The 22,063-nt window shown below is 40.2% G+C and overlaps 1 protein-coding gene across 1 annotated transcript in view; it reads left to right on the forward strand.

Moving 5' to 3' along the window:
- stac (SH3 and cysteine rich domain) overlaps positions 1–22,063 on the forward strand; it is a 121,080-nt gene that overhangs the window by 80,466 nt on the left and 18,551 nt on the right. Inside the window, exon 8 of the mRNA XM_060823987.1 lies at positions 15,327–15,421. Within this exon, the coding sequence (XP_060679970.1) occupies positions 15,327–15,421 (95 nt within the window). The remainder of the gene's footprint in view (positions 1–15,326; positions 15,422–22,063) is intronic.

Below are 22,063 nucleotides of genomic sequence, written 5' to 3' on the forward strand. Positions count from 1 at the left end.
AGCAGTGCAGGCAGTACCACTGGCCCAAACAAGTGTACGTTTGGATAAAACAAAGAATTGCGGATGCTGCAGATCAAAAACAAAAACAGAAATTGCTTACAGGATGTAGCAGGTCTGGCAGCATCAGGAGAGAAAGCAGAGTGAACATTTCAAGTGTGGTGACTCTTCATCAGAACTGGTATTAAGCGTAAGTTTGGAAATCCCATTCGGTGCTGACATCAAAGGCCACTGGAAAATCCAGCTGAAAAATGTTGAGATACCCATCTAGTGTCTGACCACCCCTTTAAAAATCACTCAGGGATTAAATTTAAAAAATCAACTTTTTGAAAAGCATGTTATAATGGTTTACAATTTCTGACCATTGGCAGACCTTCAACGGCATTGCTCATAGTGGCTGGGGCTTTCCTGTACAAGGTCAGATGTCAGAGAAAGGGAAGCTTAGATATCACCCCAAAGAGTGTTTTTCATGTTTATGGATCCTCACTGCCTCAGAATCAACTCTCATCTTTTTCTTACTATTCATCCATCAGGTATAGCCACTTTTCGTCCCTAATTGCCCTTAAGAAGTTAGTGATGAGTCACATTCTTGAACTGAAGCAGCTCATGAAATGCAACATTGCTACTGTGCTGTGAAGGAGGAAATATGAAACAAAGCCACTGGACAGTATGACAGTACAACCTCGATTATCCGAACATCAATTATCCGAATTTCGGATTATCCGAACAAGATCTCAAGGTCCCGAAATAATGGCATTAGGCAAGTCAGCATTCAGTTATCAGTTAAACAACATTATGGGGTGCATTGCCAGATAACTGAATAATGTTCTATAACCGGTAATCAAATTACTTTTTGTTTATGATAGATCAGTTATCAGTTAAACAGCATTATGGCGAACATTGCCGGATAACCGAGAAATGTTCGATTACCAGCGCTCAGATTACTGCTTGTTTATGATCAGATTGATTATCCAAATGATCAATTATCTGAACAAAATAATCCCTGCCCATCTCATTCAGATAATTGAGGTTCTACAGTACTTACAAGTTGTGATAGCTTTTGAGTTGGAGAGGAACCTTGCAGGTGGGGGTGTTCCCATGCATCCTCTGCCATTGTCCTTCTTTGTGGCAAAGGTCTTACATTTGGAAGTTCCTTTTGAGGAAATGTCAAGTTGTTGTATGCATCTTGTAGATGGTATTCAATGCTGCCACAGTGCACTGGTAGTAGAGGAAAAGTGGAGCTTTAAGGTGTGGATGGGGTGCCACTGAGGTAGGCTGCCTTGTCCTGAATGCTATTAAGCATCTTGATTCTGCAGCAATGTTCATGGACTGAGACAATTGGCCTCCAATCAGAACAACCATCTGTCTTTGTGCCAGGTATGACCTCAGCGAGTTTTTCTCCAATTTTAAATAACTTTTTGACAACACATTGCTCCCTTAATATCAAGTGCAATCACTTGCACCTCATTTGTGGAATTCAAATGTTTTGTCAATGCTTGACCCCGGCTCAAATGAGTTGTGAAGCCAAGTGGCAGAACCCAAACAGAGCAACAGGGAATAGGTTACTTATTATTGAGTGCAACTTGACGATACTGTAAAGGTCCATTTTCTACATTTTGATGATTGCGAATAGGCTGAGAAAGTAGTAAGAGCCTGAATTGATTTTTTCCTGCTATTGTTGGGCTGGGCATAGAATGGTTAAAGCACAGAGTGAGGCCATTAGATTCTGGGTAAGCTGTGCAAACTCTCAGCAAGAGCGGCTCATGAGTACACTGTCTCTGCCTTTCCCTGTTACTCTGTAATTTCTGTTTTTTCTTCAGAAGAAGATCCATGGCAGGAACAAGTATTCAGATATTTTTAAAATATTGTTTTTATTCATAGATGGAATGTGAGATTTGCTGGCTGGGTTAGCCCGAGAGAAAGTGATGAGTTTTCTTCTTGAAGTGCTGCAGTCCATGTGGTTAGGACCATCTCGAATGTTGTTAGAAAGTAAGTTTCAGGATTTTGACCCAGGGGCAATGAAGGAACAGTGATACAGTTCCATCGGGATGGTGTGTTGAACTTGACCTTGTGTCAAAAAGAAGTTGAGCTTTGAGTTGGTACCCTATTCCCAAAACTGCACTTAGAGAGATCTGATAAATTTGAAGTTCCTGGTATTTCATCTCTTAATTCAAAAGCATGGAAACGCAGGTCTTGCGAGGTTGCAAATCCACTGTGAGTGCGGGAGTGATAGAGGGAAATCAGTCCTTACACATCTCAAGGGATAAAAGTACTCCGTCAAGGCATCACTTAGCACAAAGCTGTCGATATGGTAAGTTGGCCCTTGCACCTATCCGTGAATAATTGTGCATCATAGTCATTGAACATGTATAGTGTGAAGAGGAAGTAGCATTGGGAGAGCAACATCACAGTTATCTATGTGCCAGCAGTGGCTTAGTTGGCTGTACTCTTGCAGCTGACTCAAAAGGCTACAGGTTCAAGTCTCACATAAGCTGAGGTTCCAATGTAGTGCTGGTGGAGTGTAGATATTAGAGGTTCTGCCTTTTGTCCTCTCTGATGTCTGTAAAAGCCCCCCCAGCACTATTTGAAAGAAAGTTGGGAGTTATCCAAAGTAGCTTGGCCAATGCTTATCCATCAATTAACATCACACGAATATCTGGTCAGTATAATGTCATTATTTGCAGGAGTTTGCTGTGAATATCAAACATATAATTCTTGAGCAAGAGAAGGCCATTCAGTCTTCTAAGCCTGAACTGCCATTTAATAAAATCATGGCTGACCTGATAGTGGCCTGAATTCCTGCCTGCTTCTTATATCCATTAACCTTTTTGTCAATAATCCATTAAACTGTGCCCTTCTCCACTGCTCTCTGGAGAAGAGAATTCTACAGACCAATGAACTAAAAGGAACGAAGTTCTCATCTCTCTCTTAAGTGGGAGATCCTTTATTTCTAAACCGTGTCTCCTATTTCTAGTCTCTCCTACAAAGAGAACATCTCTGCTGCACCACTTCCATTCCGGTTGAGATCCTGATATATATCAACGAGTTTACTTCTCATTTTTTAAAACTCTGATGGATGCAAGCCCAACCTGTCTAAAGGTTTGCTGATAAGATAGACCCTCATCATAGGAATCAGTCGAATGAATTTTCTCCGAACAACTGCCAATGGTATTATATCCTTACTCAAGGTGAGATGAAAATTGTACATAGTATTCCAGGTATAGTCTTACTAACAGCCTGTACAATTTTAACAAAAGCTTCCTTTCATAGTATATTCTTCTTGGAATAAACAGCAATATATCATTTGACTTCCAAATCACTTGTTGCACCTTCATGCTAGCTTTTTCATGTGATTCATCTACCCACCAAACTGTGCCATTTTCCTCCATTTAAATAATATGCTGCTTTTCCATTCTTTGTACCAAAGTGGATAACTTGATATTTTCCCATTGTCTGTCATCTGCTAGTCTTCTGCTACTCACTTATCTATCAATATCCTTTTGTTCTCTTAACAATTTTCTTTTCTCCCTATCTTTGTGTTGTCTGTAAATGTAGCCATCATGTACTCAGTCCCTTCATCTGTTCCTATATGCACATATGTATATTTAATAAATATTTGAGTCTCCAGCACTTATCCTTGTGGCTCTCTGCTAGTTGCAGCTTGTCAAACTGAAGATAAAGCATTTGTCTCTGCTTTTTGTTAGTCAAACAATCCTCTATATAATAATATGTTGCTCCCTACGTCATATGCTTTCATTTTACATAGTAACTGTTGATGTGACACCTTATCAAATGTCTTTTCGAAATCCAAATCCACAATATCTAATGGTCCCCTTGTTGACTGTGCCTAGCTGTATTAAGATTGTCCAAGCACCCTGCTGTAACCTCTTTAGTAAAAGTTTCTGGCATTTTCCCTTTGACACATGCTAAATTAACTGGTCTGTAGTTACTTATTTTCTTTTATTTTGGTTTCTTGAAAAGAGGAATTGCTCCTTTCCAATCTAAGGGCAATTAACATGATACCTTTTCTGACTCAAGGGAATTTTAAGCAAATTAAAACAATGCTTCCTTTATCTCCATTGCCACTTCTTTTAGGATCCTAGATAAGTCTGTCCAGTCCTGGATGCTTGTCAGCCTTATTTCTCAGCGCCCTCACCCTGTTGATAATAATTGCTTTCAGTTTTCCCCTCTTCCTGTTACTTCTTGATTTACAAGTATTTGTGGAATGTTATTTGCATCTTTTATAGTGAAGACACAAGATATCTGTTAAATGCTTCCACCATTTCCTTATTTCCCATGACCTCACTAGACTGTCCCTCTAGTGACCTATGAGTTTGATGGTTACTCTTCCTTTTTAAATAATTGTAAATACTCTTGCAACATGTTTTTATTTTTTGACATAGCCTATTATTGTACTCTAATTTCTCCCTTCTCATTAAATTTTTAGTCATCCTTGGATGGTTTTAAAATTCTGTCTAATCTTCTGACCTACTCTAATCTTTACATCATAGAAACATAATAGCTGGGAGCGGGAATAAAACCATTTGACCCTTGAAGCCAGCTCTGCTATTCAAAATGATCAAAGTTGATTCACTATCTCAATGCTATATTCCTACTTCCTCCACACATCCCTTAATGCCTTTAAAATCTGAAGAAAAATCTATCTCTTTCTTGATTGGATTATTGCATTATGCGCTGTTTTTCAATTTGGTGCTATTCTTAATTATCTTAATTAGCCATGGATATGCATTTATCTTATATAGTCTTTCTTTCTTATTGGTGTATATTGTTGGGGAATGTCATGAAATATCTGCTTTAATGTCAGCTGCTGTATTTCTATTGACCTAACGCTTGGCTTATTTTCCGAGTTCACCTTAATCCATCATCTTATTAATTGCCTTTAAGTTTAAAATATTAGTCTTTGACCCTCTCATCTCTTTCTTGAATGCTGAACTGAATATGAAATTCCAGTGTTCACTGCCACTTAGAGACTGCTTGATTATGAGGTGGAAATTGTATGCAAGTTAGCTGCTGCTCTCCAGTATTACAGAAGTAATGTAATGTGTTACATAGGAATATAAGTAGGCAATTCAGCCCCTCAGGCCTGTTCAGCCATTCAATGAGATTGTGTCTGATCTATGGCCTAACTCCATGTTCCTGCCTTAGGCCCATATCCCTTAATACCTCTTAACAAAAATGTATCTATCTCAGATTTAGAATTAACAATTGCTCCAGCATTATCTGTGACTTGAGGAAGAGAGTTCCAAACATATACCACCCTTTGTGTGTTGAACTGCTTCCTACCATCCCTCCTGAATGTTGTGGCCCTAATTTTTAAACTATATCCGCTAGTTATAGAATCACCAACCAGCAGAAATACCTTGCATTTTACTGTTAATATCTTGAAGACATCAATCGGATCACCCCTTAATCTTCTAAACTCTAAAAGAAAGCGGGCCTAATTTGTATTATCTCTCCTCATAACTTAGCCTCTGAAGTCCAGATATCAATCTTGTAAACCGCTGTGATACTCCCTCCAAAGCTACTATATCCATACTAAGATGTGGTACTCCGATCTGCTCCCAGTACTCCAAGTGGAGTCTAACTAGGGTTTTGTATAGCTGAAGCATAACTTTTGCATTATATCCTGTGGATATAATGGCCAGCATTCCATCAGGCTTCTCAATTATTTTCTGCAGTAATTCATGAGAGATATCATCTGTAATGTAGCCAGTTTTGAATAATGTTGTTGTCTACCATTAACAGTATAAAGGATGTAGACTGTGCTCCCAACCAGCCTGCCCAAGTGAGGCAGCGACATGGACTGATGCCAACAATCATGACCAAAGCAGGCAGGAGGAGCTTGAAACAAAAGGGGTTCTACACAAACCTTACAGATAAAGGTGGGAAGGCATGGCAGGGAATTACACGAAAAAGGCAAGGTTATTAGGGGTGCCAAATGAATCTTGTGGAATGGAGTTAGCAACGAGGAGGCAGAGGGCAGAGTTTTAGTGACGGGGATAAGGAAGAGTTGAAGCTGCCTATTGAAACTGAGGAGCACAATGGGATCATGATATATGATGGTGAAGATGAAGGCGTTGTTTAATTGAATAAGAGGCGGCGCAAGGCTAAGGGTGGGTATAGAGAGATGAAGGAGTGTGGGCTTTGGGTAACTTGGGAATATCAAGGAAAATAGGGAATGGGGTCTCAATTTTACAGATGGCTTGAGGCATGACAAAGCGGACACTAGCAGAAAGAAGAAGGCAGAAGAAATGTGTGTGTTGAAGGAAGCTGCTTCATGATATAGAAATCAAAAGAAAAATGTACATGCACCATTCTTCCCTTCAGTTAGTTCAATACAGAGGCCCTAGCTGAGCTTGCACAGTAGAATTGGCAGGGCCTGAAGTCTATTTCCATGTGTTCCTGCGTGACTCAAATACTCAAATATATGAGGCAAAACAGAAAACAAGAAAACAGATTGCACAGGCATTTAATTGAGGAATACACAGAATACAGCACTCACTGCGGCATAACAGTTAACAGGCTCAAGCCACCTTTAGTACTGACATTGCAATCAGATTCCATAGTGCATTGAGCTCTAAGCTGAAGAGCAACTCACACTGACCATTAATGCATTAATGTTGCTGAGGTGTGCGTCTCCACAGCCGAATGTTATGGACACGGAATAAGACTGCAATAATTCCAGTGTTTGTATATGAACAATATTAAATATACCATTGATCCCAAAGGCTGTGTAACAGGGCAGAATGAAGGCCACCAAGTGTCAAAGTGAGCCACATACCACATTCATGGAAAGCACGATAATGCTCAAATTCCTGCATATGGCTGACTGAGGAAGAGGGCAACTGGTCACCCGTCTTGCAAGATGGGCCTTACCATATTCGGGGGGGGGGGCAGGGCAGGCTTTTGGTTAGGAGAGAAGCAGCCTGATAAGGGCTGAACCATTAGGTTAACTAAGTTCTCAAAAGGAAGGCCAAACATCTCTTTTCTGTTAAAAGAGAGTGCTGAAGAAACTCAGCAGGCCTGTCAGCACCTGTAGAAAGAAAGCAGTTCAGGTTTTGCATCTTTTACTCAAAAGTTTCAGTTCTGAAGAAGGATCAATGAATTCAAAATGTTAACTGTGTTTCTCTCCACAAACTGCTGCAAGATCTGCTGAGTTCCTCCAGCATTTTCTGTCTTTGTTTGTTTTCGATCCTCATCATCCACAGTTCTATGTTTTATCTCTTTCCTGCTATTTTTTCATAGATCCTTACCTCAATGCAATATGTTTGACAGCTAAACCCAGCAGCTGCACTGACTTTGTTGTGCTAAAGAGGAGAAGGAGAAGAAGACGAAGGAATGCCTACTGACAACAGCACCAGAGACTCAAGCTTAAGGCACTCCAGCTGTGGGTGCATCAAGCACAGACTAAAGAAGGGACCCCATGCATGTCCATCAAGCAGTGTACTGCACATTTGTGACTTCCTGCTGGAAGATCTGCAGCCGTGCAGCTTCGGAGGAAATACTATGCCCACAGAGCTGAAGCTCACACTTCCTCACTGCCAGATCCTTTCAGACCACGACCGGGGAGGTGTATCTAATCTCTCAGTCAGTCATGTATAAGAGCATTTGAGTTTACAGACACCCTTCTCAGGAAAGCACACCTGTTTCGTCCAATTCTCCATGGACGCAGAGAGCAAGATGCCCAATGCCTCAGGTTTGCAGCATTATGGGTCCTTGGGCCAATGACTGTATACCTGGCTCTCAGAGCTTTCTGGCACCATTCAAGCAAGAAGAAGAATGGATCTCAGTCCCTCAAAATCTAACCAGCTTTTGAACATAGAACAATGATTCCTGCACCAGTGTGCCTCTATACTGGGCATTATCATGTGATTCATATTCTACAAACTTTCAAGTACCATGAATTTACATTCCCCCACATCATCTTCATAACTGGTTCATGGGTGATGAGGGGTACCTGCAAAAGACACAGCTTAGTGTACAGTCTGATACTGATGATGCTATCTATGCATTCATGGAGGTGATCGTTGAACAGACAGTTGGTTTCCTGAAGATGTGCTTTCATTTTCTGGTCTGCTGGGTTGGAGCACTCCAATAGTTGCCAGACCTGTCTCCAGAATAGAGATTGTTTTCTGTATCCTGCACAACCCAGCTCAACAATAGACTGACAACATAGTGAGGGGTGATGACCAGTCACATACAAGGAAGAAGGGAACTCTGACAGAAACACTGAGAGAGGTGGCACCAATCATGTCACTGTTGCTGAAGCCAAGACAGTAGTGAGATGTGAAACAAAAGCTGAAATTGCTGGAGAAACTCAACAAGTCTGGCAGCACCGGTGGAGAGAAAACAGACACAACACTTCACATCCAGTGACCTTTCTACAGATGCTGCCGGAGCTGCTTCGATTCTCCAGAAATTCTGTTTTGATTTGTTTCAGATTTCTAACATTCACAGTTCTTTGTTTTTGGTGTAGTAATGGCAGATAGGTTTTCTGGGGCCTACTAGCAGATAGATTTGAGACCAAATGACTTTGGTCTAATATGACTGGTCATTGAGGTAAGAGCCCATTATGGCTGGGAGGCATTGCTGCCCTAAAGGGAATGTTTGATTTCTAATACTTGGACATTCTGCTACTTTGTTTGACATTCAGGAAAAATGACTATGTTAGCTTTGCCTTAATGACCTCCTGCTCAGTTTCCAGGTCACAGCATCAAGATGAAGGTATGATGGAAAACAGCAGAGGTGTAGTTGCGGAGATTTAGAGATCAGTTCACGATCCTGAAGTTGGTGCTTTCCCAAGATCATGTACCCCCTAGAGGGCAGGAGAGAGTGTAACTTAGTACTCTGGGCACAGCTCCAAACGTGACTGCCGAGAGTAATCAATGCCGGTCACAGTTGGCATTGAAAAACTCAACCAATCAGAAGCCATATATATAGTACAGACTCGGCTGATGTAGGTCAATGTGCTTTGGGAACAGTGTTGGTTCCTTGTGATATTGACACCTGTGCACCCAAAGTGATTTTATGGTTCTTTAGTCTTTCTTTCACTATCACTACATGTGGGGGCTACCTCAATAGCCACATCTGAATATCCTGTGCTGGCTTGCCTCAGGTGAGTTAGACAGGCATCCTGCAGTGGCCAGAGGCTCAAAGGCTCTGGCTACAGGAGGTTTCCTACACAGAAACAACCTTCTGGCCCTGACCTGATGGAGGCAATTGGGTCTTTAGCAGAGGGCAGGCAGAGAGAAAGGGTCCTGAAGTGATAACCCCTGGGTGGTTGACTGTCACTTCTCCTTGCTGCCAGTGTGCAATGGCACCTCCCTCTATGTTTGACAACATGGAGCACCTGGAGCAAGGTCAAAAACCCTCAGCTACTTCCCCTTTAGACAACGACTCGGTGTATCGGTGGCTGGAGTGATGGAGTGGAGGTCCCTATGCATTTCCAACGCATACTGACTGTTCTACTGGACCTGGCTCTCCATAGCAGCCAATCCATGTTCATTGGAGGCAGCCAGAATCCCATATCAGACAGAACATGGTAATGTCTTTGTCACTTTGTTCCAGTCTGCGCAAGCTCTCTGGTACTCTGCCAGATCTTCTGTAGTTGCATTTGCCTATCCACAGCTCTTCAGTGGCTGAATCCAGAAGCTCATCTTCCGCAGCCAGCTCAGTAGGGACCTATTCTCCAGCAGCCACATGAGTCTCAGAGACCTTGGCTGTAACTTTCTGCATGAGCTGTGGGCCCCTGTCAGGCTGTGCTCACCAGAATGTATTTACAAATCACCCCGAGATTACCACTGAAGTGAATGTCTCTGTGTTAGTGGAGGATGCGGAGCAAGGTGCATCATCTGAGAGTGCTGACTCTTCCTTCTCTGAGGAGTTGCACAACTTGGTACAGAAGCTATACCTGGGGGATAGGGCTCCTTCTTTCTCCTGAATTAGGAATGGGTTCTAGAGGCTACACAGAAAAACAAAGATTACTTACTATTGCAAGCCACCTTGACTGCCAAGTTGTGTTTAAGCCTTTATTGTTTGGTTGTACATCAAATATCCAACCTCCTCTTTAGTACAGCACAGCTATGGTACCTTTGCCTCATGTCAATTCCCGTGCCTGCTTCTTGAAAGGGATCGGGAGTCTTATGTCAGGAAGACCTCCAACTATCTAGATACATTGGCACTTGCTATATACATTCTTTTCCTGCAATAGAAGATGCATTGAGACATTAGCATTGGGTACTAGAGCACGTACCCTGTAGCCATAGATGAGCATTAAGATGGTAATCCCCAGAACTATGAATGTGTATTTTAAACTTACTGGTAGAAACAAAGTGTTATAGGGCATGTGAGAAGGGTTCTGAATTAGCAGTGTCTCTGTTTGGTCAATTGTGAGAGTAAACCAAAGACAAAGTATTATGTATGATGTGTGTGCCTGAGGTACCTCTGGAGTGCTCTAACCAAAGCCACCTATTGTAATTGTGTCCTTGTTTCATTTAAGCTTTTGGTGAAAATGTATCAGATGGGTAAGTTGTCCTAGTTGGTTTCAAGGCTCAGTGACCTGTTGATATATGAGCTGCTGTGTGCTTTAGCTGCGTTTATGTATTAACTGTGAACCCTAATAGAGGTATGAGAGCCACCATCACTGAAGCGATAGTAGTGCAACATTGGCAACCCTCGTTAATTGCATCATGACGACAGATCAGAACTTTGAAGTACCATGCACATGAACCTTTCACTCCAAAATGTATTTTTTAAAAGACAGCTGGTATAGCTAAATAAAAACTGCAGATGTACATTCAGTCACTGTCCATCAAAACCTGGTCTGAGACTCATGGAATGTCACACCTGTCGTGTGTCAGGGAAACTACCATTAGAGAGAAATGTAGCAGGAATACATTGCAAGGGGCTACCTAACTCTATCATCTAAGCAGAAAGCCACCTCTTGCAAAATGTTTAGGTTTTGGCCTTCATGAAATGTAGAAAAAAAGGAGTTAGAAAATGGCTGCAATACTAACTTATGTGTGTGAGTGGCCTGATGTCTTACTAAGTGGACCAGCGTATTGTGAGCATCACAGATTTGAGAACAGCCATTTAAACATCCCTTCACTGCAAATAAAGCTAAAAAAAAGACATTCTCTCATACTGAGTGCTGGAAGCAGACTAGGCAGCAAGCCAGTGAAAAGGAAACATGGCAATAGAAGGGCTTACTCATTCTGAGTGCTAGAAACCAGCTAGCCAGCAAAGACTATCAAAAGGAATCAGGTCAAGCATTTTTATCAACTCACAAATCCATGAAGAAACTGATCAACTACCAACTTTAATTCTACCAGCAGTCTCCACTATAACAGTCACAACATTCAATTGTCCAGTTAGACTCACCTCTTTCTTATCTATGTGTATGTACGTTGTGTTACTACCTCTTATTATATGTGATAATTAATCAATTCATCTCATTTTGTTTATTCAAAAAAGCCTAGTTAGCTTGGCTGTCTCTAAAACATAAGATCATTTGTGTCTAGGAGAAAGGTATCCACAAGGGAAGGAGTCCTTTTAAAATTAATTTTGTTGTGACCGACTGAGGGGACAGGGTGAATAACCAAGGAGAGCCAGTTCACCTCTCCCCACCTGGGAGTTTTACGGTTTGAACTGTAAATGGGAGCCATAACAAAACTGAGGAGCTTCACCCGGGTATGAATCACAGCCATTGAGGCATATGCAGTACACATGAGTTCTCTGCAGTGACAAATTCACAATGTGAATTCACACTCATTGCAGAATGAAGCATTGAGTAGACAGTGGCACTTACCCTGTGAAACATTCATCCTGTTGCAGTGTTGGATCTAGGATCCTGAGCCATTTTTGAATATCAGAGTCATAGAGTCATACAGCATGGAAACAGACCATTCAGTCCATTAGTCCCATTCCGAATATAACTCCAAACTAAACTAATCCCATCTGCCTGCACTTGGCCCATATCCCTCCAAATATTTCTTATTCATAGACTTATCCAAATGTTTTAAACATTTAACTATACCCACATTGACCACTTGTTGACCTATATAACAAGCTCATGTAGCCATTCTGCAATAAGGAGGTTCTATCCAATAGAAAATTAATTTATTTGGAAATCAAAGAGACTTTTGTTAAGGTTCCACATTGGAGGTTAGTGGCAAAATTAAAGGATTGGAAAGTAACGTACTGGGCATTGATTGAGAATTGGTGGACACACAGGAAACAGATTGCAAATAAATGAACTTGTCCAGACAGTGATAGTGGGGTACTACAAGGGTTGATGCTTGGGCCAGCCATTCATGATATACTGCAGGAGGGAACAAAGTGCAATATTTCCACATTTGCAGTTAACACAAAACTGATGGGGTTATGACATATGGCTTCAAGGTGGCTTAGATAAGTTAAGTGAGTTGGCAAACACATGACAAATGCAATACAAATACAAAGGCCGAATGGTGTTATGCAGTTTGGTGTGAAAAACAGAAAGGAAAAATGTCACTTAAGTGGTGATACATTATCAAATGTGGATGTACAAAGGAATCCTTGTAGAAATGTGTATGTACAAAGGTGCCCTTATACACTAGTCAATGAAAGTAAGCAGGCAGGTGCAGCAAGCAAATAGGAAGGCGAACAGTGTATTGACCTTCATTGCAAGAGAACGTGAGTTCAGAAGTAGGGATGGCTTGCTGCAGTTACACAGGGCCTTACTGAGACCACAGCTGGAGTATTGTGGATGCCCATCAGTTGAAGATTTAAAAAGTTTGGAATGTTCCATTAGAGTTCTCAGATGAAGCTTGCAACAAAGATTATTAAATGTCAATATGCATGATCAGAATCAGGTCTAAATATTTTTGAGGGCTCCTTTGGAGATTTTCTTGAGGGCCACCTTTTGGTTTTAGGGACTCTTTTTCATTCTCAGTAACTTCTTCATGAGGTGATGCAGCCTTGTAATAATATCCCCTGTATTTGTATCGATTTTCTTAGGGTTTCCTCCCTTAGATAAATAAGATGGCACAAGTACCAAAGCAGCATTTGCTAACCACTGCTAATGAGGTGTTAATTGGTATGATCAGGGCTGGAGATATAACACCTTGTCCTGTGACCACAGTTTTCTTGATACTTACGATCAGAGAGAACAAGCTAAAGGAGATTGGGAGATTGTCCATGAGTCTTTGGAGCTGAGTGGCCTTGTGGGTGACAAGCACAGCATTGTCAGCATTAAGAATGCAGTATGCTTTTGATTTCATTTTCAGTCTAATAAACTGTAGAGTCTGCTGGTAGTCTAACCTGAAAATACGAAGCAAACTGACTCACACAAGCAGAAAGCATGCTAATCCTTTTCTCCCATGCATCAGATGCATCACATTGACCTATAGAAAACAAGAGAGTGAAGGGATAAAAAAGGTGGAAAGGAAGAAAGTGTTGTGCAGATATTGATAATGGATCCAGAGTGATCCTTGCGTTATAAATGATCATGTACTGGAGAAACAGCCTCTGCCAGTGCAAGAAGGAGTTCGCATTTGTACAGTTGACAGGCAGTAAAGTACACTTATAGTTCAGACTTTGAATAGAAAAGAAAATGAAAGGCCATGGATCAGCCCCTCAATTTGATTGTCACTAAAACCTGAGGCTAAACTAATAAGGAGCCCAAACAAAATAAATTAGATTGTAGTGGAGAGTTGGAGTGTATTCTGAGCTATCAGTTACTGGATAACCAGCTTTACCAGCAACTTGTGCTGAAAATGTCTTTGCCATTGAGACCTATGAGGCTAAACTGAGACTAATCATTAGGGGCTTTGAACAGCCACTGGATGATATAGTAATTACACTGAATTCTCTAACAGTTGGACAATTGATTTTGAAAATATTTTTAATTATTTTGGTCAAATCTTAATGTGGATCAATCATCATAAAAAGTTACGTTTTCACAGGATCAAAGAAACTGCCCAAAGAGACTGGAAATGCAGAAGGAAGGGAATGGAAGCTAAATAAATGTGTCCACAGTCTCAATAAAGCTTTCAAGATGTAGTCTTCTTAGTAATGCTTCTCATGTCGTTGATTTCACAATACTTCTTGAAAGTGGAAAAAAGAAATGATTCAAGAAAATATAAAGAGTTCTTGAAAGTGCTTTAGCTGTGGAAGCATTGTTTATTTGGACACAGTTCATGTAAGATTCTACATATCAATTATTTTAGATGTGAGTCCATTCAATTGAAATGGAAGATAATATACTCATTGAATGTTATGTAGATAATCATTTGTTGTGGAATGTGCAAACTGTACAAAAAGTGTGATGAATGGCTAATAAATTATTGAATTTGCTGATTTGAAACAAACTTTGGAGAAAAGGAACAACGTTTTGATTGCGTTGCAAAATAGAAATGTGAACAAAGAACTTGTTAGTAGTTATAGAGGAGGGTCAATCACATTATATTAGTTTGTACAAAAGGTGCTGGTTTTTATTTTAATTTGTTTTGACATTTCAAATGTTCATACTACCATTAACTTTTATGTTGAAATAGGAAAATAAATATGCTCACTATATATGAATTGTTTCTAACTGTACACCCATTAACTGGGGATTCAGTTGTGCACCTCTTGGGGGCCCTTTTGTGGTGTCGCTATCTTTGGACCAGGAGGTCTGTGTTCAAGTCTAACCTGCTCCAGAAGTGTGTAATATCATCTGTGAACAGACTGGTTAGGGAAAAAATGTAATTGTACCCCTCTAAACAGACACTGAATTAAACTGAAATAAAAACAGAAATTGCCTGGAGAAACTCAGCAGGCTTGGCAGCATTTTTGGAGAGAAAGCAGAGTTAACATTTCAAGTTCAGTGAGCCTTCTTCAGAACTGGTTTCTGTTTTTTTGTTCCACATTTGCAGCACAAGCAGTTCTTCGACTTAATTAAACTGTATTTGTTGAGATAGGTGGTGCTCACCAGTGGTCTGCAGCTGCAAATAAGTGTTGATGAAATTATATAAGAAATTGCTTTCAGCTATATTCCTTACTAACTTTACTTTTGGAATACAGCACCTATGAATCTAACTTAGCAGCAGTGATGACTACCTCTTCAACGTAAAAGGGCTTGTTGCATGAGTGATTGGAGAATTGAAATTGTCTTGTTTGAGAAAAAATGGTATTGAGTGAAGGATTGAAATCATAGGAAAATAAGTAGGATAACATACAAGTAAGGATCTGAAACTACAAGCGAAATGAAGATGTCTAAGTCAAACAGTCTGATTCCTCATGACACCTTTTTCATCTAACTTACCTGTATTTTTCATTTTATTTGATAGCTGAAAGCACCTGAAAACAAAGACACCTTGCAGCATTTCAATTACGTTGCTTTGTACAGATTCATACCACAGGAGAATGATGATCTGGAAATGCAGTAAGTAATATTGTCACTTGCCTAACCTCAGTCTAATGTAGCTAAAGTGATCTTGTATTTTTACAGACACCAGGAGAATAGCTAATGCATAACATAGTAATCTGATCTAATTATCTGTGTCCAGAACTTTACTCTGTCAAACTATGCATGATTTATTTTCTGTGTTTGAATTCAATAACTGCATTTACGGCATACTAATCTGGTGCATTAGATTATTCCACACATTCGCCAGGATAGATGCTAACCGTTCAGACACTGAAGGCAGTTTCTGTTTTGCAGTTTAAAGAATAATTGTAATTCTCCAGAATGTATTGATTGCAAACACGTTATTCCTTTGTTCTTTAGATTGATAAAACACTATTCACAACCTTATTTCCTTTTGACTAGCTCATCATAGAGAATGTTTTGTTAAAGTTGAATTTGCAGCTGAAGACATAACAGTAACACAGACACAATGTTTTTAATGGCCTCCTTCTGTGTTGTAATGTCTATGATTCTGTGATTTATCAAAATAAAAGCAACATGCAATAAGTGGTGTGTTGTGAAATTTAATTTGACCTTAAAAAGAAGAGATGAAGGAGGAACAAAGGCACAAGGGAAGGTTGACATATTTTCCTCTCAGTATTTATTGCACTGCCATGTTGCTTTGTTTTTTTTCTGTGTGAGACTCAGCAGGATGAGCTGACAGTGAGGTCTGTGTTGTGTTGGTGAACCAGATGGTGTAGTAATGAGGTATTCATTTAGCACAGCTCTACATATATAGGCACACATAAAAGCAACACTAAAAGCTTTAAGCCACATTTGCCTTATAAGTAAGCATGATGGCTCAGTGGTTAGCACTACTGCCTCACATTGCTGGGGACCTAGGTTTGATTCCAGCCTTGGGTGACTGTCTGTGTGGAGTTTGCACGGCTTCCTGTGTATGTGGGTTTCCTCCCACAATCCAAAGATATGCCAGTTAGGCGAATTGACCATGCTAAATTGTTCAGAAATGTGTGGGTTAAGAGAATGGGTCTGGGTGAGTTCCTTTTTGGAGGGTCAGTGTGGACTTGTTAGGCCAAGTGCTCTGTTTCCACATTGTAGGGATACTCTAATTGAGTAGGTTTTCACAACAAACAAGCTCCTTCAAAGATCCATGTCTCACAGGAGTACATTTCAAAAGATATAGGTGTTTGACCCAAAAGGTTCCTCTCATGGAGTCATAACTTCGTAAAATTAGCCCACTCCCACCTATCAACTCACAAACCAAGAAAAGAGGGCATCTTTCAAGGGAGAATTTACTCTGTTAGATGCTAACTGAGCTATTGTGTAATTTCCAGTGCTTTGTTTTCTGTTCAGATTTGCAGTACTTGTAATTTCCTTTTTCACCCTTTGCTTTCTATGGTAATGGAACTGATTGGTGGCAATGATTAATTAAATATAAAACCATGGTAAAGACTTCAAAGCAGTGCAGGTGCATTAGAATTCCAGATTTAGCAGTGGCATTTTTTTGAGAAGGAACACAGTGACAGCACATTGATCTTTTGATGGCCAATCTCAGTGTAATCAGGTGATTGAGTGGAAGGCTAGAACTACCCAATACATTATTTTTCCTATTCTACTGCCCACAACTAATTTATATATCTTTATAGACACTCTGTATCCTCCTCATAACTTGTTATCCTTCCCATTTTTGTATCATCAGTGAATTTGGCCTCCAGTATACATTGTCCCTTCATCCAACTCATCAATGTAAATTATACATAGTAAGCACCAGGTACAGATCCCTGTGGCACTTCCCTTGCTACAGATGTCTGCCTGAAAATGATGCATTTACCCCGACTCTCTGTTTCTCCTTAGCCAATCCTCCATCCATGCTAATATAGTACCCCCCACCACAGTGAACTCTAACCTAATGCAGTAATCTTTTATTCAGCATCTTATCAGATTACCTTTCATAATTTGAAATACACTACATCTATTTGTATCTCTTTATCTACATCCTCAAAGAATTCCAGTAAACCGTCAACCTAAATTTTGCATTTACAAAATCATGCTGGTTCTGATTGTGTAGTGTTTTCTTAAATCTCCAGTTACGACCTCTTTAGTACTGGATTCTAACATTTTCCCAATGATAGCTGTTAGTCTAACTGGCTCATTGTTTCTTGCTTTTGGCTCTCTCCTTTCCAGGATAGTAGTGTGACATATTTGTCCAATCTTCTGCCACATTCACAGAATTTATGGATTTTTGAAAAAATGCAACCACTATCATACAACCACCTCTTTTAACAATCTTGGGTGCAGATCATCAAGCCCAGGGGACTTGTCAGGCTTTTATCCCATTAGTTTTTCCAATATTCTTTCCCTAAAGATTGTAATTATTTTAATTTCTTCCCTTTGTCTCTTGATTTCCTACTTGAGTTTCTACTATTGTATCAGGCTTTTCGTATTTTCTACATTGAAGACAGATGCAAGATATTTGTTCAAAGTCTCTGCCGTTTCCTTATTTTCCATCATTAATTTCCCAGTCTCAGCATTTAAAGAACCAATACTCATTTAAGCTACTTTTTTGTTGACTTATGGAAGGTTTTACTGTCTGTTTTTATATTTCTTGCTATATTTCTTACTGCAATTTCTCCTCTTTTTGTTTTCCATTGCTGGTTTCAACATTTTCTGGACTATGACTCATTTAGATTTTTCCTTTCAATTTGATTTGGAATGTATGTGCACCAAGTATGATTAACAGGGTGTGAGAAATCAGCGGGAGTATTTTGTAACCCTAGATGGGTCAATTGCAACCTGTTCCTCACTCCTATCATGTTTAAAATATATTAAACATCACATGTGAGCAACAATTCCTGGCTATAAAATCGTAATTATTCTTGCTACAGATTTTGTTATGACTTGCACTTACTTTGACCTATGAAGACCAATATCATAAATGAAATAATCTTCCTAAATGACCCCAATGAAAGAAACTAATTGCATGATTCCACATTTTAAACCATTACTGTAACAATGTAACCAAAATTAACATAAATGTGAAGCAACAAGCAAATCATATTCAGTAGAAGCTATAAATTACACATTAAACAGATGAAGCACCAAGGATAAATCTCAACATGCAAAATTCCTACTAGCCCTTTCTTCCTGAGTAAATTTCGACAAATCTTCATCATGTAGGATGTGATTGCCTAGTAACCTATGATGACACCATTAGTACAGAGTTGCATGGTTACATTCATCACCAGTAAGGCATGCCTCTGTGAAACTTCTTTCAGTCAGTTATGACAGAGCTGATGGTTTGGTTTTCCCAGAGACATCTTTATCCAACCATTCAGTGATACCAAATATATGTCATGATAAAAGCTACCCAGTTCCAATCTGAAACTACAGTAAGTGTACCCCTTATTAATGCCTTAATGAAACATTAGAGCATGCTGTCCACTGGGTTGCAGTCTTTATGGGAAAAATCCACAGTCAATTCCCCAGCTTCCAATTGGTCTACATCTCCCCATTTTGTTCACTCATAACATCAAGTGACTATCAAAAATCCTTCCTCCAGTTTTTGAAGAATCCTGATCCGGATACATGCAGTAAGGCCCACATTAGCAAAATGTCCTGCTGGCCTCACCAGCGTAATTCTTTAGATCATTATTGGATCCATCTCTTCAACCGGAAGCCTCCTCTCTCCCACATTTCATCTGGTAGCTTGCAGAGGATAATTGACTTCCTGCCTTCTGTTGACCACACCAGAGACTTTTGTCTCTGAGGAACTTTTCTCTTTTCTTTCTTTATGTGTGTGTCAATTGTTGATTCAGCAGATCTCAGTATTGTCTCTGAACATGTTACACCTTGCTTCTGGTAAACGTTAACCTGGTCCCTTTGATCCCATGATAGCCAAGCTACATGTTGTCTGGCAGAAATCTTAACTGGTCGTATAAGTCTTGTCATTACTTTGTTCGACCCGACATTAAAGAGGCAATCCAAAACATTGTAATCTTACAGTACATTGCATTTGTAACAATATTCAAACTGGAGCTACAACATTTAGAGGTGAAGTCAGGGAGCATTTTCATACAGAGGACATTTATAATTTTCTCCTTTAAAAGTCTGTAAATACTAAGACAATTGAAGCTTTCAGACTTAGCCAGGAAGAATTGTTTGACTAATGTATCAAAGGAATTGAAGCAAAGGTAGCAAAGTGAATTTGACATGTAGATCAACCATAGTCAAATTGGAAGCCTTGAAGGAATTAAAGGCTTACTGCTGTTGCAAATATTTTAAGCCAGTCTCCACAGGAAACAGCAGATCCAACCTTGCTGAAATGAACAATGCCGCTACAGGGTCTTGGAGTCTCACAGAGAAGTCTAGCCTCATCAAGAGGAGAATCCAGCCATGAGGCAAAACTCCTCCAGACAAGCTTTGCGTTACTGGAATGTGTATCAGGGTCACATATCAGTAACTGGAGCATAGTCGTGTGGGTACATTGTCTACCAGCTTTGGTTCCTAATGTACGTTCCACGATTTGAGAATCTGTACATCAACAGCACAGTTTCATTTTTAAAAAAGCATTCTATGCCTTTACAGTAAAATAGTACCAGTTCTCAACCTTTAGTTTACCAGTTTGATCTGAACAGGACTAGCCAGTTTCATCTCCACTCTTTCCAGATTACCAGGAGGTTTGATTTTGCCTGTCAGATTTCTCTTGGCATTACTTCAAACTAGTGCAGCTTGAGTTCCAGAGACGGTGCTTTAAGGAGGCTGTAAGGTTTCATTCTAAGATGTATGGCACTATATCCAAACCTCTGATGTAAATGGCCTGCTCTCCTGAATATGATTTATAATGGAAACTTTACGTGTGTCTGTGAATGTTCCATTGCTCATCAGAAAGTAATACTCAACAAATAGATGGAAGAACAGCACTGTGGTCTGCTTCATTACCTTGATTTAGGACAGAGTTACAGAAAGCAATAATCGCTTCAGTATATTTGAGATGCTGAACATAACTAGCCAACATGGCTAATTTTCTCATCAGTGTGATAGCAGGAAGGAGCTTTACCCACTTTTGGCTATCAACTTCTATTTATATTTTCATAAATTGCACACATTATCACTGGAAAAGAGATGATTGTGAAGGGATATGATTGCAGTTGTTAGCATTCTATACGAAGTCGATAATACAGCTGTTGATGAGCTATTTTATGAGTCCAGTGTAATGGATCTATATGGCACAATTCATCTTTAAGAAGCAGGGAAAGGAGGGGGAAGACGATAAATTCAAAATTAATCTATGGAAACAGTGAATTGGTTATTACCTGCCCAAGTATTTTCAGCAAAGGTTGAGGGGTTTCAAATAAAATAGTGAGGGTGCGCAGCCAACCACCATCCTGTCTGAGGCCACCCCAATCACATGGAGGGTGAACAAATGCCAAAATTGGCAGCCTACCCAAAATTTCTAAGTAAATAATTCAGAATTAAATGGAATGGTTAACAGCTCAGTTGACTCCTTTGTTACCCTCCACCTGCCATAGTATGGTTGACGTGGGCAACTCTTTAAAAAGTTTTAACATTGCAGAATGGAAGGGCACATTCTAATTGTGAGGAACCCATTGTACTTTTTTAAAATTCACTTTGGAATATGGATGTCACTGACTGGTCAGCACTTATTGCCTCTACCTAATTGCCCTTGAAAGGTGGTGAGCTGCTTTCTTGAACTACTGCGGTCCATGTGATACAGGTTGAACTTCCAGGAAGGAATTCCAGGATTTTGACCAAGTGGCAATGAAGGAATAGCAATACATTTCCAAGTCATGATAGTAAGTGGCTTGGAGGAGTCATTGCAGGTGGTGGTGTTCCCATTGTTTCTGCTGCCCTTATCCTTCTAAATGGTAGCAGACATGAGTTTGGAAAATGCTATATAAGGAGCTTTGGTGAATTCCTACATTGCATTTTGTAGATAATACACACTGCTGTTCATGAGTGTCAGTGATGGAGGGCGTGGATGCTTGTGGATGTGTGCCATTTGACCAGGCTGCTGCTATCAGTTTCTTGCATGTTGTTGGACCTGCATCCACACAGGGCAAATGAGTTCTATCACACGCCTGCCTTGTGTCTTGTAGATAGTGGACAGGCTTTGGGAAGTCAGAAAGTGACTTACATGCTACACTACAGAGGAACCTCGATTATCCGAATATCAATTTTCTGAATATTGGATTATCCGAAGGAGATCCCAAGGTCCCAATAGAAACATTACATCAAGGACCTGTTTCAACTCTGTCATGTCTTTTGTTTACAATGTAATTCTGCAAGTACAAATTCACCCCACAAACATGTATGTGTGTGTGTGTGTGTGTGTGTGTGTGCGCGTCTGTGAGAGAGAGTGTATATATGTGTGTGAGTGTAGAATGGTCTGTGAGAGGATGCATGTGTGAGTGTGGGAGTGTGTGTGTCTGTAGGAGCGTACGTGTACAGCAGTGTGTGTGTGTGTGTGTGTGTGTGTGCGTGCGCTCGCGAAGCACTTACCCCACAAAAGGGACAGCAGACTGTCTGTTGGTGTAGAGTCCGGTTGCTCTAGGAGTGGAGGGGAGGTCGGCAGAGGGAGGCGAGGAGTGTGGATGGGGGTTAGGAGCTTACAGGGGCAGGGGTGGATGGGAATGGGGG

Source organism: Hemiscyllium ocellatum, chromosome 4 (assembly GCF_020745735.1).
Source record: "Hemiscyllium ocellatum isolate sHemOce1 chromosome 4, sHemOce1.pat.X.cur, whole genome shotgun sequence".
NCBI lineage: Eukaryota > Metazoa > Chordata > Chondrichthyes > Orectolobiformes > Hemiscylliidae > Hemiscyllium > Hemiscyllium ocellatum.